Source organism: Marmota marmota, unplaced genomic scaffold, assembly GCF_001458135.2.
Source record: "Marmota marmota marmota unplaced genomic scaffold, marMar, whole genome shotgun sequence".
NCBI classification, from domain to species: Eukaryota; Metazoa; Chordata; class Mammalia; order Rodentia; family Sciuridae; genus Marmota; species Marmota marmota.
In genome coordinates, this window is record NW_026000153.1 from 17,605,206 (window position 1) to 17,623,933 (window position 18,728).

Genomic DNA, 18,728 nt, shown 5'->3' on the forward strand with positions numbered 1-18,728 from the left:
AAACATACCTATTTCACATTCTGATTTAATCACGGAAGGTTTTAAAGAAGATAGGCATACCACTTCCTAACATTCCAAGGATAGAGCAGACTTACTGTTGATTTCCATGTAATGCTGGATAATAACCTTTCTCAATGGGACTCAGAGTTAGAAGCAGCAACACACGCTTGACAGCGCTTGTCCCTGGAACAACTCTAGCTTGTTAACTCACTAACTCTTGCAATGATGCAAGAGATCGATAAGGGGGTCATTGGACATAATAAAACACCAGAGGCTTCACATCCCCCACACATCATGCAAAGATAGAGCCTGGGGCCTTGCATGACCTTTTCACCCACCATGAAACCCTTAGGGTCACACATGGCCTGCTTGGGATATCTCTGTTTTTCCCCTCCAACAGTGGTTCTCAGTTACGAGGGTCTGTGTCAATATAAACAGTGTGGATCTCAGGGGCCCTCACCTCTAGATGTTCTTTATAGAGATTACAAGTTTTCGTATCCTCTAAGGTGCCTCTAATCCCAAAAGGAATAATTAGAGCCATACACAGATCTGTTTATTCTAACATGCTACATATAAATACTCTAACTTCACCTTGCTGAAACCCAAACATGCCTACCATTGGCACATCTACAAATCAGGAGTGTTCATCTGAAACCAGTTTATTGTGGTATCTGCCAATGAACTAGTCCTGAAGATCCATAACAATGGATCAGCCTGATCAGGTGGATCCCAATTTGTATCTACCACTGTAGGTGGCAATGTAGGAATTTAAGATTAATGTTTCAATTCTCCATTGGACAAATCTCCTATGACAGAAATTCCCATGCGCTCATCACTGTAAATTCTGTCTAACCAAATGCTATTTAACAGGGAAGGAATTTAGTACTTTCCTACAGACTTTTTAATATGTCCTTCCCAAGGAACTGAGTGAAGGAAAAGAAGTGAGTGCTGTATATGGGGACAGTGGTTTGGGGGTTCCACCAAAGGGAGTTGCTAGAACACAAGGTAAGCATTTTCAAGGCAGCTGAAAGGGAAGCAGTCCTTCACCAATCAGGCGGCTGCCTTCTGAAACAGAAGCCAGAGTATTCTTATTGTTCCAACAAGAAGAGTTCCAATCTGGCTTCCTGTTAATTGTTTTGTTTCTCTATGGTAATAAAAAATTCTGACAAAGAAAAAGGAGGTATCTTTTTTATGTGATGAATGATAGGACATCTATATTCCTACTTAATGACGATCAATTTACCATATACTCCAGCAAATTAAAATTCCTTTAATTAGTTTTTACAAAGTAAAAGGGTAGCTTCATCCTTTATTTAGATAAAAACCGCCACTGCCTGACTAAATACATTCTCATCAAATACGGAAAGTAATGTGGGCTGACCTTCCAAGGAGTCTCTCTTATTTTAATTCTTTATTTGCCGATTTTAAATAACTGATTTGCATAATAACACTGAACTTTTTCCCCCAACAATCGCTAATTGAAATGTGGTTATGATGAATCTGAAATGCAAGCTCTCTACAGAGCCAAACAACAAAACCCCTGCACAAGATGTAACATATTTCTTTTACTTCTTTGTGTTTGGGGGGGAGTGGGGGGGGGAGCTGCTGGATGGAAACCAATACAGGGTGCTTTCAAAGGCTGCACTGAGGTACTTCTGGGTGGTACTGAAACTAAGGCTGTGGATTCACATCCCTGTGTGAACCAATCACCTTCTCTTTTCCAAACCTGATAAATAAATTGCCAAAGAGATGACAAATGCACACCTTCTCACACAGAAGAACCTAAACAGACTCTAGACAGAAATGCATAAGTTGACTGCTGTTGTTAAGAAAAACAAAACTCCCAACAAATGCCCTATTCAAAGTCCCACTGTCATATCCAATGGGGGGACTGAGTTGAGGTATGAGGTGGGTGAGGCTTTAGGTTCACCATTCGGGATCTTGGAAAGAATACGTGATAGGATAAATGAAAGTCCTGGGATGTATTGAAAAGCCATGATCAGGGACTCACTTGTGATCATCATACACCTTAGGGATCCCAAAATACATGATGCACACACCTCATGAGCCCATCTTCTTCCACTGCTTTGTAATAGAAGTAGACTCTTCTGATTTTTTTTTCCCTAAATGTATTTTTATTTTTTTCTTACATGTAACTATTTTGACCCTTTCACTTACTCAGCAGCTACAAAATGTCTTAATGAAATGTAAGTTTTAATGTTCAGAAGATAGGGCAAAACAATCATTTAATGTAAAAAATGCAAAACCAATTTTAGGGTTTTTTTTTCACTTAATTTTTAAAGCATTAAACCATGAAGTTAAGAACAACTGAGCAAATGCCCCTTTGTTTTGTCATCAAAAGAATCAGGGCAGGATAATTTACCAATTGTTTTTATTTATATACAACTTCCAAACTACAGTTGCCTGCGCCTTCCTGTTCACTGGTGTCCCTGAGCCAAATGATCCAGCTGATCACATCTAAGGAATCTTTCTAAGAAACCAAGGGACCAGAGCTCTGAGTATCAGTGGTTCTTTTACCCTTCTCAGAATTGAAAAGTTAGACAGTAACCTAATTTTTGTACCTTCCTTTCCATTTCATAAGTTAGTATTTCTCACCCCCACCCCCACCCCCACCCCACCAGGGCTTTAGAAAATAGCCCTGTCACTTACTATCCATGGCATGAAGATATTCCATGTGGATGGCCCCTGCACCAGCAGTGGCAGCAGAGGGGAGGATGTCAGCATAGGGGCTTCGCTGGCCGGCCAGCAGGGCCATCTGGTGATAGTACTCCGCAGGGCTGACTCCAGCATGGGGGGCTAGAGGAGGAGACAGAGAAGCACAGTGACAGTTGGAAGAACTAGACACTTTTCTTGAGGCATCTCAGGTCCACCTGTCATGCACCCCTTGAATGCAATTTCTTTCATGGCTCATTATTCCTTTAACTCAAAATATATTAAGTATCTTTTATTTGAAAGTAAAACTGAAGGAACTAAAAGAACGAAATATGTTATAAAGTTTTCATTGTTCAGCTGAAAAAAAATCAACAAGAATTCAAAATGATTAAAATGCATCCCTTAAGATGGGGATATATTCTGAGAAATATATCATTAGGGTATTTTGTTGTTGTGGGAACATCATAGAAGGTATCTAAGCAAACTAAGACAGTAATGCTATCACGAAGTGCTATAATGGGACCTTCACTGTACATGGATCTTTCATTGTGTATCCATCTGTTATTGACCAAAACATTATTATGTGGCACATGGCTTTGTGTACAGAACCACGATTGACCTCCAAAATAAAACAGTTTCTTATACCAAATCACAGCATGTTCACATTTCTTACAATAGTAGACAACTCAGACAACTGTGATATCTTTCCAGACATACTTAAAATACTTCCCTAAGCTCTTGACAGGAGTGTCTGAGTTAATGTTCACGAACACGAGGAGTCAGGGTTTACCAGAAGAAAAAAAAAAAAAGAAAGGGAGCACAGTTTTAATGACACACAACTGAATGATAAGCTGCAATTTCATGTTCCATAATTTAAAAGCTCTCTTTTCCCTTTTTTTTTTCATTACAAAATCAAAAAGAAAATATACCTATCAATCTAGAGCAATTTACTGGCAAGAGTCAGCTTTATATGAGTGGGATAATAATTGGTTTCCACCTGCCAATTTATGTGCAAAAGCAGCAAGATATTGTAGCAGTTCTGAGGATGGCCTCCAGATTCACAGAGATCTGGATTCAAACCAGCTAGAGGAGGTTGTTGAGAGCAAAAAAGTAAAAGCATGCATGTAAAGTGCTTAGCACATAGCATCTGATCAATAAAAGTTAGTGCTACAATGATTATCTACCAACACCAGCATTCTGGCAAGAGGTCTGTGGATTTTTTTTTTATTTGTGTCCATATAGTTTTTACATGGGACATGGTAAAGACAGAAATATTTTTAAAAAATGAAAACAGACCACAGGAGGGAAATAGTAGAGGCATTATTTGATTGGGTGTTAACTGGAGACCTGAGAAGCAGGAAAAAGAAGACATGTCAACCAATGGAAGGATGATTTATCCATTCTCATCATTCTCATCATGGAAAGCAGATGATAAGCACGCTTTTCAGCAAAGTGACTAGAAGTACAACTTACCCCTGACCAGATTAAATTTCCACAAGCCAGGCATAATTCCAAGTCCACTTTGAGCTGCCTCCTGCCCGCCCTCTGTGTGCTCTGCTTGCTGATCATTTCCACAACTCCCAAGCACTCCGCAGAGAGGATGCTCCATTTCTCTCATTGCAAAATCATATCCAAAGCAGAAAAGCTAACTCATATTTGACTGTCTCTCGGTTTTATTTTATTTTTAAAATGCGACTCTGGTTTGAATGGCAAAACTCACTCCTTGAGTAGAGTACCTTACAAGTATGTTCATTGCATTGAATCAGGAGAAAACAAAACAAATGAGCTAGTGGTTACTGTTGGAAGACAGCTATTCTTGGGAACACAGTGGACTGGATGCTTCCTAAGAAATGTTGTGTAGCTTCCCACTGTGCACAATCAACCTAGGAAGCAGTTGGTTTGGAGAACATGGAAGAGGGTGCATAGAAGGCACATTAAATATTCTTCAGGGAAATGAAGGGCATGATGTTTCTCTTTGCTTTCAAAACAATCACAAGTGACCTGTAATCTGTTGCATAGAACTCATAACCTCCTATCTGCAATTAATAAAACTCAAGGGACTCTGGATCTTAATTCAGATTTCAGCAATTATGGGCAAACAGATTTGTACATGTGTGCAAAAGACTGGGAATACTTTTCCTAAATATAAGGAATGGGTCATAACTTTATAGTCGGGGTAATACACAGCTCAAATTAAAAGTGATGTGAAGAATAATTAATTGGGAGGCTAATAGAATCAACAGGAATATATGAAGTGTTATAAAAATAATGTCTAAATTTATTTCTTTTCCAACTCTTCTGATTACAGTTTTTATTTTGTATGGTCAAGAATAAAAAGTACATGCAACAGGTTTGAGCCATCACATATTCTGAGATCTTGCTACTCAGAGTGTGGTCCATGGACCAACAGTTTTGACATCACCTGGAAGGTTTTTAGAAATACAGAATCTCAGGTCCCACCTGATGTAGAGTCAATTCTGTCAGGATCCCTAGATGATTGTTACATACATTAAAATTTGTGAATTACTGCTCTAATTTGTACATCTGTACAAATGTGTCTCTGAGATACAGAAAAGAGAAGGGTTCATGAGAAGGTAAGGAAAACGCTCAGGTTACCCATACACATGTGGAAATGGCTGCAGAGACAGTCTAATCATATATGGAGAGCAGAAGAGGATAGTAGTTAGGAGCAAGGATTGGGGAGTCAGCAAAATGTGACTTTGAGTTCCACCTCTGCCATTTACTAGTCATGGATAAGCAGGTTCTAAGTTAGTATATCCCTCTGCACCCTGCTATCCTTACCTGAAAATGGAGATAACACTATCCACATAGAAGTGTTATGAGGTTAAAATAAAATCATGCCCTTGAAGCATTTGGTACTGTGTCTGACACATGGGAAACACTCACTAAATATCACATCTACTTTATATAATGTCCCAGGTGAGGTGCAGGGGGAAGGCAATCTAGGGAAGCAGAATTGGCCTAAGACTTACCATCTGTAGGGCTCAGCCCCCGGGCTGCTGAGATCATGGAGAGGGATGGGCTGCTGTGCAGGGATCGGATGTAGTCCATGTAAGGATTAATATAGGGGTGTGGAGGGCTGAAGGGAGACTCAGAAGCTGCAGCAGGGTTCCGATGCGGGGAGATCCTAATGAAGGGCAGGTCTGAATACGTCGGGCTACTAGATAAGGCAGAAGGCCTGTGTATGGAGAAAATCAAACACAAGAGGTAAGCATGAGACAAGCATCAGCATAGGCAGAGGCTGTCTGTGAAATAAAATAAATAAGATTTTAAATGACCTTAAGGTGTCTTTGAGAAAAAGTGACAGGCACATATATTTCCAGTACTCTTACCTTAAAATCGGGACAGTACACTGAAGGTAGAATGCCATCAGGCAATTATTTGGGCAAAGAAAAGTGACCACTGAAAAATTTCATCACACTCTGAATATAAGAAAATAAAGGTCAGCCTTTGGCTTCCCCCATGAGAAGAAATTCTAAAAAACAGGCAAATAAGCTTAAAGTGGTTGCTACAGTTAATTTTTAATTTGATTCAAACATTAGCAGCACCATTTAAAACTTATTTCTTACCATTAGGGGTTGCATAGAGAGAAAGAGTGTGAGAGAGAAACCCCAAATTCATCTGGTCGAAAGTCTAGGCACACCCATGGCAGGGCTGCCCATAAATGAGAGGGAAGACTAAAGTCTACAAGAAATGTGAAATTGGCCATTCCATATATACATGCACACACTTGACTGCCAAAGTACTCATGGGGTGAGTAAAACCAGTTTTATGGATTTGGGATTCACTGCTTTGAAGGCAGTTTCTTTTCTCTGTGAGAATCAGCTTTCTGCTTATGTCCATTTTCTTTCTTTCTTTTTTTTTTTTTTTCATATCAGGGATTGAACCCAGAGGTGCTTAAACACTGAGCCACATGCCCAGTCCTTTTGTATTTTATTTAGAAACAGGGTCTCACTGAGTTGTTTAGGGCCTCACTTAAGTTTCTGAGGCTGTCTTTGAACTTGCGATCCTCCCGCCTCAGCCTCCAGATATGCTGGGATTACAGGCATGTGGCACTGCACCAAGCTTAGGTCCATTTTTCACATGACCTTCTAATTGGCTGTGTTTAGCAAACAATCAGAAACTAAGTACTTCTAGGATTAGAAAGTTGGCCAAGAATGGGATTTTGATCGAGCTCATGCCTTGGTTATAATGAGCTAAGGCAGAATGCAAGCTCTGAACAAATTCAAGTAAGTCATGAAATACCCCTTGCTGCCACCATCCTGGTCTGCTCTTGGAGACTTCTCTGCCTGGTCCCTGAACTCTTTCATACTCACCAACCCCAGCCACCCCTGAAGTCCCTGGGGACACCATGACTAGAATGGCCAGTCTGCATAGCCCTCACACTGCCTTGTTCCTTCCCTAGTGGAAAAGATTTTGTGTGGAGAATCCAGTGAATTGGCTGAAAAGTTAAACATGGTGCTCTTCATTTTCCCCCTTCACAGAGGGCATGGCCATAAGAGAGAGAGGCCCTGATAGATCCAAATCAAATGAGAACAGCAAATTCCTCTTATTCCACTGGCTTGAGGAGTTAAATGAAAGAGAGGGAGAAGAACATTTGTCCTCGAGAAGCAAAGGCACTGCTGACTGGATCTCACCCTCACCACTCTGTCAGAACAGAGCCTTGGTGAACCAACATGGGCCTCACCAAGTGCACACCACAGGTGCTGAAATGAGTGCGCTGAAGTTCAAGTGGTGAATTCTCTCTCAGTAGAAAATAAAACGAAGCTCAAGTATGGTTGGGGGTGATTTCTTCATTATGAACTAAGAAAAAAAAATAAAGCTTTTTATTTGTTACTCAGATTCTACTTCCGGTGAAGTAAAACAAAAAATCCAGAGTTTACTAGATTTATAAGTCACTACCATAAACTAGCTATGTCTTTACAAAACAATGCAAGGATTTCATATCCACTCAGAAATTAGTCGAATTGGGTATGTTTAAATTGATTAACTAGGATGATGTGTGTACATGTACTGATACAACATATAGTAACCCATAAATGTATCACCCCGTAAGTATGTACAATAACATATGTGTCAATTAAAAAAATAAAAATAAAACAGCCCACCTGAGAAAATCATAAGATAAATAGAAACTGGCATGACCAATTGGAGCTCCCGCCTTGGTTATAATTTTGTAGCTTTGTTACTACAAGTTAGCTTTGTGTCACTGTGAAACCTGGCCTCCATTTAGACATGTCTATCACTGGTTAAATCCTAAGCTCCATTCAGACATGTTTGTTACATTACAGGGTAAGGGAGATGCTCAAATTCATATATTCTTTCCTTCTTTCTTTCTTTTTAGTGATTGAACCAGGGACAGTCTACAACTGAGCTGCATTCCCAATCTTTTTTTTTTTTTTAATTTTTTTTTTTTGAAACAGGTCCCATAAAGTTGCTGAGGGTCTCATTAAATTGTTGCGGATGGCCTTGAATTTGCCATCCCCTGCCTCAATCTCCCAAGTCGATGGGATCACAGGCATGAACCACGCCCAACGTTTGTTTTCAACCAGAAAGGACAATAAATTCTTCCAATATGGATCAAAAAAATAATTTTTGCAAAACACAAGCTTATTTGTAAGTTTATGCTGAGACGCCAGCACAGAGGACACTGAAGAGCGGTGGCTTCAAAAAGCCCCTGGGATTTCACCTCCTGACAGGCTTTTTTGAACATAACAAATTCTGTCTGAACCATATGAGCTAAAAGCCAAGGGAAGTCACCACATTTCTTACCGGGATTCTTTGATTTAGACAAAGATGAGAACCTACTATTTTTCTAAAATTCCAGAGTAGAAAAGAGTAGTAAGAATACCTCCAGAGGTCCAAATTCTGTTTTGGAGAATGATGCACAGGAAGACAAATCAGCATCCAGAAAAATATGAAAATTATAGAGATCAGGCAGGAGTGGTCACCAATCCCAAAGAAAGCCAAGGATGCTCAGAGATGGCTGGCACTCTCCTCTCCTTGTGAAAGTCTGGAAATCTGACATCTGCTCTACTGTGTCACTCTCATTTGTCCTTTCCCACAGTCTAAAGGTAAATGCTCTGCAAGCTTCCTGTGAGTCAGGATCTAAGACCGGGCCATGGGTTCCCTGGCAGAAGCATTGGGTTCTGCTGGCCACACACACACAAGAAAGAAGCAACACCAGGAAGGAGTGTTCCTCCAGGATTTGGAGATGAAGTTGGGGTTCTTCACTCTATTGCATTCAAATGTGTCCTTCCCAGAGTGATACAGTAGAGGAGATAGGATCCCCGTTAGGTGGATGAAACATGCATTTAGATAAGAGTGCAAAATAAGCAAGCTGATATCCCTCAAGAAACAAACCATCTAGTAATTAACTCCTGTGAATGGAAAGTGATCAGGAGTTACAGGAATAGAAGAGTCTTTAATAAAGGTTACTCATTCGGAGGTCATCAGGAACTCTGGACACAGGTGTTAGACCTCAGCACAGTGGGAAGCAGTAAGGGTGGGAGCCCAGCTCTGCTCCCAGCAGCTGTGTGACCTTGGCTATGATCCCCACCCTCTCATTTTTGTACTCAACTGTTCATCAGGGAGGATACCTACTTTGAAAGGGTCTTGAGAAGTTAATATAAGTATCCCCATATACTAAGTCCAGTACATAATGAATATTCACTACATACACACGTCTTTATACATATAAAATCGCAGGTAATACATAAATATATCATCATGTACATATATATTAGGGGTGCAAATACAGCATTCTATATTATTTCAAATAATGAAATGCTAGGACCTTCTTTCTGTTGTTTTTTTCTTTTTTTTTTTTTACGATTGTTTTTAGATTTACAGCAAAACTGAGCTACAGTAAAGAGATTTCCTGCATCCCCACTGCCCCCCACACATACACAGCTTCTTGCCATTATCAACATTCCCCACCAGAGCAGTACGTTGTTTTACAACCGATGATCCTACATTGATACGTCATTATAATGTGAACATCCATAATTCACATGTCTAATGATATGTACCCAGCATTAGAGTATTAAAGAGTAGTTTTACTGTCCCTAAAGTCCTCTGTGTTTCACCAATTCTTTCTTCCTTCCCCCACCTTTCAACCCCTAGAAACCACTGGTCTTTTTACTCTCTTCCTAATTTTGCCTTTTGCAGAATGCCACATAGCTGGAATCATACAATAGGTAGCCTTTTTCATACTGGCCCCTCTCACTTAGTAATAGACATCTGTTTCCACTCTGTCATTTCATGGCCTAAAAGCTCATTTCTTTCTAGGGCAGAGTAATATTCCATTGTCTGGATGTAGCCCAGTTTATGTATCCATTCTCCTACTGAAGGAAAGCTTGGGAGATTCCTGAGCACGTTCCTTGCAAAGCGAATCTGGATGCTTGAGTCTGCATTTTCCCCTTCTGAGAGCATGTTGGAAGTGTGTCCTTGGGTTTCCCAAGGTTATCTGGCAATAGTCATAAAGTCACATAACGTGGTTCAGAACATAAACTAGGTAATGCAAGAGTTTTGAAAAGGAACTGGACTTGACCTCAAGTTCTGTCACTCACTTTCACTCAGGGATCAGTTTGTTTACACACAAAACAATAACAAGAAGATGCTAAGAGGATTGGAGTCCATGCATGTAAAGATGGGAACTTGGTGCCTGCTGTGTAAGGCATTTGGTAAATGACTTTGTAAAACCAGCCAAACTTCTTTTCTTCTGATTCAAGACTCAGCAAAAAAGTTCAAATGGCAGTTTGGCTTCCTAGGAGAGCAGCAGCTGGTATTCCACTTCCCTTGCTTGTTTGATTTCTCACCGAAAGTTGGTAATATTAATTATGTTTCCACATCAGGCTCTTGTGAGTCGGGCTAGCATGATGTTTCTCTAGGGCTGACAAAAATGAGTTTCTAAGCCAACAACTCTGAGCATTCAACCTTGAACTACAATGGCTCTAGCAGCCGCCTGACATGGATGTAACTGTATATAAATTAGAGTCTTTCAATAAAGCTGCTTTTTACATTACCTAACAGATCCACTTTCAAATTCTTGGCAGCAAGATCATTTGTCAGTTATTATGTTTTTACCTGTAAAGAAAATCTGAGAGGGAAGGTTAAGCTTCTTAAATTGAACAGGTCAGATGTATGTTCACTACTGTGTACAGGAGCCATTCAAGATTATGACCAGAGGAGGGAGAATTCTATCAAAGGAAGAGGAGGGGGAGGTGGAAAGAAGGCAGCCACAAAGTCCTCATATAAATGACACATATTATTTTACAAACTATCTTGTACTCGACCTGGTAAATGTTTGTTAAATTTATTAAGAATCTGCTTTTGAGAATTAAAGCATTGCTAAGAGAAAACTGGTAGGTGTCTCTCTCTTGGTTTATATTTTCAGGAGATACACATAGGGATGGAACTGAAGATAACTGTGGGCCTCCATCACTTTTTCTGTCTTTGTGGCTCTCCACAAAGCTCTGGGACTGTGTGCTCAATTGCTGAAGGTGGACCCAAATCATGGAGAGGAAAAAACCAAACAACAAACATTCTGGGAAAAACCCTGAAACTTAGAACTAGTCTAAAAACAGACTTTCTGTGCTATTTATGCTGTAGCAAAAGATGACAGAAACACACCTGTGAGACTCCAAACAAAATCATACAAACTGCTGTCTGGAAACCAGAGATTCCCAGGTGAGAGTTGTCTGGGCTGCCAAGGCTGGGCTGAGGAGATGAGGTGTTGCTTCATTACCCCTGCAACTTGGCTCACGTATGCAAGGCCCCAGTTCCCTACACAGCAATAACATCTCCTCTATTGTTTCTACCCATGTGTCTCTCCAAGGCCATGCAAACATAATGAGTATAGCTGCCATTTTGTTTCTGACTGCTCAATGGAATTGGGTATTTGTACATGAAACACAATTTTAGACAAGAAAAAAGGTAGGGGTTATTTTGGTGTTTTCCCCAAAGACACTAAAATATTATGAAGCTGTTTTTGTTTGTGGCCATAATTTGAATTCAGATTAATTTTTTTATAAGACCATGAAAATAGATTATAATGAAAAGAGTAGAGGATTCTTATTAGAGCATTTTTAACACTATAGTATGATAAACTTAAAAACAAAAAGCACATATTGCAGGGAATAGCTGGACTTCTTAGCTAGAATGAAATATTATTATGTAATCTAATTCGTTACTGCCTTTTCATCTATCTTATTGGGTTACTAAAATGCCAAGATTAAAATCAGAGTGTTTAATCACTTGCATTACCCATTATGAGAGCATTAACCAAGGTTTATATACCAGATTATTACAGTTTGTTTTCACACTGCTTGAAATGCTGGAAATGTATACACTTCCCCCTTGCTTCTCACTACTGAAGACTAAAATGTGTTGAGTTTTTACATAACAAGATTTTCGTTTGTTTGTTTCATTTTGTTTTATATAGCGCAAGGAGATACCGTTCCTCATATCTAAGCAGTGGCCTAACAGAGATCAAAGGGGACTTACCCCTTATAGTATGTTTTCAAAGTATTAATCATTCAATAAAATCACAATATTATTAAACTACAATTTGTAGTAAAAATTTGGTTTTTCATTTAGTCAAAAAACAAATAATTTCAGTATTCACAACTCATACACTAGATACATCAGAAGTTTGCACAGTTCTATACTTTGTCTTTTGTTGAGTGCAAGGTATGCTTCCAGATAACCTCTGCCCTGGAAGTACCAGGTGACCCTGAAATTTAGATGGCTGTGGAAGTGATTTCATTTTACCCTCCTTCACTCCACAGCCACCACAGGCCCAGGGGCTGGTCTTTAAGGGCTGGATCAGCTGCCTCACTTCCTTGGATCTCCATTAATGAGATGTGCTGGGAGAAATTGGAGGTGGTGAGAAAGAAGCAAAGGTATTTTTTTGCCCTCCTTTCTTCTCTTCTAGCTACAGTTGTGCAGTGAGAATTCTTTCCTCATAGCTACTGGTCCTGATGGGCAGCCCTTTTCAGCAGCTCCAGCCCTCACTGAATCACTTTTTCTTTATAAATCTACTCTTCTGGGGGGCATTCTTATCACTTGCTCATCCCCTTAACTCTACCCCAAATCCACTCCATCAGCTAAGCATGCTGGTGCACGCCTGTAATCCCAGCAGCTCAGGAGGCTGAGGCAAGAGGATTGAAAGCTCCAGGGCAGCCTCAGCAACTTAGCAAGGCCCTAGGCAACTTAGTGAGACCCTGTCTCAAAATAAAGAATAAAAATGGTTGGGGGTGTGGCTCATTGGTTAGGTGCCCCTGGGTTCAATCCCTGGTACCAGAAAAAAAAAAAAGAAAAGAAAAAAATCAACTCCATTACACTGCCAAGGCTGATAATGTGGTTCCTTTCATCTTGCCGCTAAATAATGTTTCCCTTGACAGTTTAACTAACTTGTGTCTTTTATAAATTTACCATTTGATATTTCAATTTTTAAAAACCACTTGTATAGAAACACAGATGAATGTTTCAATGTCTATTCTTTGGACATATATTTTATTGAAAAATCCATCTACTAAGACACCAATATGATTTCAGCACTTGGAGAGATTTCAAGAGACATATCATATGTTTACACAATCCTTGGCCCCTTCTCCAAAGAGTTTAAAGTCAAAGAGGTAGACAATTACACATAAGGAATAGGAGTGAATATAGTATGGTGAGTGGCAGAACCCAAAAGCATTAATAAGAGACCTTTAGGACATATCTTGATCATGAAAAATATAAAACATGAACCAGCAGTAAAGGCAGATAGGATCTGAACAGAAGCAGCCAGAGAAGGCCCCATGTTATTTAGTGTGCACACATTCACAATAAGGTAAATATTCTCTTAATAGGAGAATTTAAGGTTTATAATTGATTTCTTTATAATAGAGAGTAATATTAGTTTTACTTGTGAAACATCATTTCGAGATATTCTTGAGAATGACTTCCATAACTACTTTTCATTTATATTTGAGAATAAAAAGAATTCATATCCATGAATGTAAAAATTAAGAAATTATTATTTTTTTTTACAAAAGGAGCCATTCTCTATATCCCAACTATCCACCTCTGACCAATGTCAACATTTTTTAGTATTTACTTCCAGAATTTTCCAGGTATTATGCACTTTGTAATTATTTCAAATAAAAATGATACAATTACATTTAAGTTTTCTCTCTTAAGAATAGTTTTTCTATTGTCTTTTAACAAACTTTTATAAACATCATGTGTTGTGCAGTTCAAATCAAAATCACAATCAGTTATTATTAAACATCCACCAGAATGGCTAAGATTTTAAAAAGTGACAGTGCGAAATATTGACAAGGACTTGGTGCAGTAGGAACTCTCAAACTATGTGAGTACAAGCTGGCACAACCTCTTGGAAAACAGTTGGACCCTGGATACTTGAGTAGATAAACTATGGAAGTTAGGCTTTTGTATATTAACTCTGGGCGGGGATAGGCGGAAGCCACATCTAAGCCAATCAAAGGAACTTTCTGTGAATGGAGAGGCCAAGCGACCATTCACATTATGTTAGTCATATCCTTCTGACAGCTGAAAAAATGTTATATAAGTGCCGTCTTGCAAGAGCAATGAAATTATTTATAGCTAAAATTGATTTTATTCCTCCCAGAGGAGGCTGCCAAAAGCAATTTGCTAAAAAAAATTCTGTAAATATTTCTATATTAATAGATTGTAATTTCAAGGTCAAAGAATTAAAAGAAAGTCTGTCCAACCAACTATAATGTGCAATGCATTATTATTTTAAAAATCCCTTAATAAACATATTATTGGTCCAAATAAGTACTTAGGAGCTAAGCAAACACCCTCATAGTTCCTTCTTCCTGCCCCAATTATCCCAAGTATAGAGAAAGCTCAATGTATGTCTCTAACACTTTAGAAACAAGCAGAAGAGGGAAAACTAATGGGAAAGACAGTATACCAGAGTAAAATGATAGCTGATAAATCCATTGTTTCATAACATCAGTGCAGATTACATTTAAAACCATTATTTTAGCAGCTTTTGATGTCATGAAAAGGTGTTCAAATATTCCATGCAAAGGTATTCCTGCTTTTGCAATGTGCAATAAATGAAAGAGAAATTTTTTCTTCTCTCACTTATTATAAAGTTTATTAAAAATTGCAAAAACATTAATGTTATGTAATTTTTAGAACTAATTAGAAATATAATTAATATATACAATACATATTTGGATAAATAATATGTATGATATTATATATAAAACATAATGTAATTAGCATAAACATAATCAATTATTAGGAGAATTAATATGTCACATTCATTTGTATGAATTCCACAGATACCACTCTGATGAGAAAACAGCTGTAGTGATCAGGAGAGATATTGGGGTGTCTAATTGTGATTCTTTCCTACTTTCTGTGCCTTGGGGATTGATGGAAACTGTCTTAGGAGCTGAATTCTGGCCCGTCCCATGGGGACCCTCTTTCCTTGAGAACTTCCCAACCATTTGCCTTAAAGCACATAGACTCTGTCCTTTTTTCTCTTCTTGCCCTGAAATAAGTCTTTTGGCTCAAATACTACTTTTTTTTTCCTTTGCATTCTTTATCTTTCTCCAGGGGTGACGACCATGTGGAAGTCAACCCAGCCAAGCCCAGGAGACCAACTCTCAGTGGAAGCCTGAAACTGCAGATAGCACCAAACTCTACAGATACTGTTTCTTTTCTTTTTCTTTTTTTTTTTTTTCCTGGTCTTGGGGATTCAACTCTGGGTTGCTTCACCACTGAGCTATACATGCTCAGCCCTTTTTCTATTTCTAAATTGCTACGCTGTCCTAGAACTTTCAATCCTCCTGCCTCAGCCTCCTCAATAGCTGGGATTACAGGTGTGCACCATCACATCTGGCTATACTGCTATTTTTTCCCCCATGCTTCCATACCTATGATAAAGTTCAATTTATAAATTAGGTACAATAAGGGATTAACCACAATAACCAATGATAAAACCAAACAATTATAACAACATACTGTAATAGGTCATTTAACTTATGAATATTTGTTTATGAAAATAAATTTCAGTGTTTCTGAAATTTTCCATTTAATATTTTAGAATTGAGGCAAGTGAAACCATGGATGGTGTTGGGTTGAGGGTACTACTGTGTACAGAAAGCATTTAGCCTGGCACCTGTCACAAGGTAAGTACTCAGTGGAAGCTGGCCTTGTGACCAACACTCTCATTCCTGCTGCCTCTATTACTAGAGCTCTGGGCTAATTAAGATCAAAGGTGTTTTGAAGTCATTGCATTCTTGTGTAATGGTTTCTCTCTAGGACCTCATAGGGAGTGAGCTGTCCTAAAGCTGGGACATGTTCAAATATTTGGACACCCTGGACATTATATAAGAGCACCCCCATCTCACCTCTTCTTCTAACAAAACAGATAGAGGAAGTGACTTGATTTGACCTTAGCAAAATTGATGTGATTTTCCCCACCAAAGTCAATTCAAGAGCATGGTTAATATGTAATTTTAGTTCAGCAACTTCTTTTTTTTTTTTTTTTTGTGGTGCTGGGGATTGTACTTTATTTTGATTAAAAAAGAAAACCTTTTTTTTTTCCTTAAAGATTGGGGAAAAACAACCATTTTACAGTTATCCCACTCCTCAGTTTATACCCAAAGGACTTAAAGTCAGCATACTACAGTAATGCAGCCATATCAGTGTTTATAGCAGCAATTCATTCACAATAGCCAAACTATGGAATCAACCTACATGCCCTTCAACAGACAAATGGACAAAGAAATGCTGTATATATACACAATGGAATATTACTCAGCATCAAAGAAGAATGAAATTATGGCATTTCAGGTAAATGGATAGAGCAGGAGAATATCATCTTAAGTGAAATGAGCCAATCCCAAAGAACCAAATGCCAAATGTTTTCTCTGATATGCAGTTGCTAATTCACTATAAGGAGCAGGCTGGCTAGGGAAGAATAGAGGAACTTAGGATTAGACAGAGGGAAGTTAAGGGAGGGGAGGAGGTTTTCTGGGAGGAAGGATAGTACAATGAGTCGGACATTATTACCCTTTGTGCATATATGATTACATGACTAGTGTAACTCTACATAATGTACAAACAGAAGAATGAGAAGTTATACTCCATTTATGTATGATGTGCCTAAATGCATTCTACTGTCACATATAACTAATTAGAACAAATTTTAAAAATTATTTTTAAACAGAACATCATGATGAGCAAAGGTTTAAAAATGTGTGAAAAATTTCAAATAGGTTTGATTTCTGTGACTTTTCTGCCAATTTCCCACTCATTCTATAGATCCTTTTTTTTGGGGGGGTGTGGTACTGGAAATTAACCTAGGGGCACTCAGCCACTAAGCCACATCCCTAGCACTTCTTTTTATATATTCTTTTTTAAGATTTTTTTTTCTTAGTTGTAGATGGACACAATACCTTTATTTTGTTTATTTATTTTTTAATGTGGTGCTGGGGATCGAACCCAGTGCCTCATACATGCTAGGCAAGCACTCTACCATTGAGCCACAATCCCAGCCCCCTTTTTATATTTTATTTAGAGATAGGGTCTCCTTAAGTTGCTGAGGCTGGCTTTGAAATTATGATCCTCCTGCCTCAGTCTCCCCAGCTGTTGGGATTATAGGTGTGCACCATCGTGCCTGGCTCTATAGATCCTATTTTTGTGGAAGTGTTCCACAACAGTACTCAAATAAGAAAAATAATATCCTTTCCAAAAGAAAATATACATTAAGTAGAAAGATGTTGAAACACAGTAGCAAAGAAAGAGGAGTTCATTGGGCAACTGGGTCCCATTTAAACTGAATTAACTGCACTTAGAAAGCTACTGGGAAGCATGACATTTGCCGAGGTGTCACATTTTCTGCCACAGTAGAATCCTATTCTTCTTTTATAGAAACTTTTCAGCTTAACTCATGATGCCCAGGACCAAAGGAACAAATAACCCTAAAGTACCCACAAGAGATTCCAATAGAATTGTTTATTTAAAAAGCAAGCCAGCTTTGCTGGTATCTTTCACCTGCCTCATTTAAATAACTTAAGGTAAACAAGTATTTTTAAAATCTCAGGAGCACAGGTCAAGATGTATTATCTAAGTAGGAACTCTCCCAGCAGGAGGTCTCAGTTAATGGGTGGAAATAATTAGAAACATGAAGGTGGATTCCAACAAATTAATGCTTGCTTCATGTTGCATCTGCTTACAGGTGTTCTAAAGGATACTTACACAGACAATAGGGTGCGTTTGAAATTCTGGGCCATTTCTGTATAAAGCATCACCAAGAATAAGACAGAATAAATCTTTTGTAAAGAGCAGCCTGGTTCACTAAGCTTATTGTAGCTCCTGTGTGGACTTTTTCCTATATCATCATCACCATCATTATTACCATTATTTACCACCAACTATATTGTCCCTTAGATCCCAAATTTGGATTGTCTCTGAGGATCCTTGGTAAGATACACCTGACTTCAACTTTCCTTCATTCTTTGAATCATCCTTATTTTAAGTAAACAGGAATGTCTAACAAGGAACTATTATTAATGATCTCAATAATTCTCCTCTAGAATGAAATCCTCAATGTTTGTCAGGGCCTCTGGACTAATAGAGGTGAAAAAGGCGGGCCTTTTTAAAGTAGCAGGCTTTTTAGATTTAACTGGGAAGAGAGCTTGCTGGACTCTACTATCTGTGAACTAAGACTTTACATCCTAGACACACTTCTCAATATTCCCGAATCTCATCCTCTTTGCGGGTATAAACCTTTCAAAAAATAAATTCATTACACGCCTGAAATGTCAGCAACACAGTAGGCTGAGGCAGGAGAATCACGAATTCCAGGCCAGCCTCAGCAATTTAGTGAGATTCTGTCTCACAACAAAAAATAAAAAGGGCTGGGGCTATAGCTCAGTGTTAAAGCGCCCCTGGATTCAATCCCAGTACTACGGAAAAAAATTAATAAATAACTAATTAAATATGGGAAAAGAGACTATCTTCTGTACAAGAAAACA

The 18,728-nt window shown here is 38.6% G+C and overlaps 1 protein-coding gene across 3 annotated transcripts in view; it reads right to left on the reverse strand.

Annotated features, from left to right (window-relative positions):
• Window positions 1–18,728, reverse strand: part of Gli3 (GLI family zinc finger 3) — a 262,768-nt gene that overhangs the window by 85,429 nt on the left and 158,611 nt on the right. For all 3 annotated transcript variants that reach the window (XM_048786489.1, XM_048786490.1, XM_048786491.1), the window contains exons 4-5: window positions 5,667–5,872; window positions 2,671–2,817 (exon numbers count right to left, since the gene is read on the reverse strand). In XM_048786489.1, coding sequence (XP_048642446.1) covers window positions 2,671–2,817; window positions 5,667–5,872 — 353 coding nt within the window. The remainder of the gene's footprint in view (window positions 1–2,670; window positions 2,818–5,666; window positions 5,873–18,728) is intronic.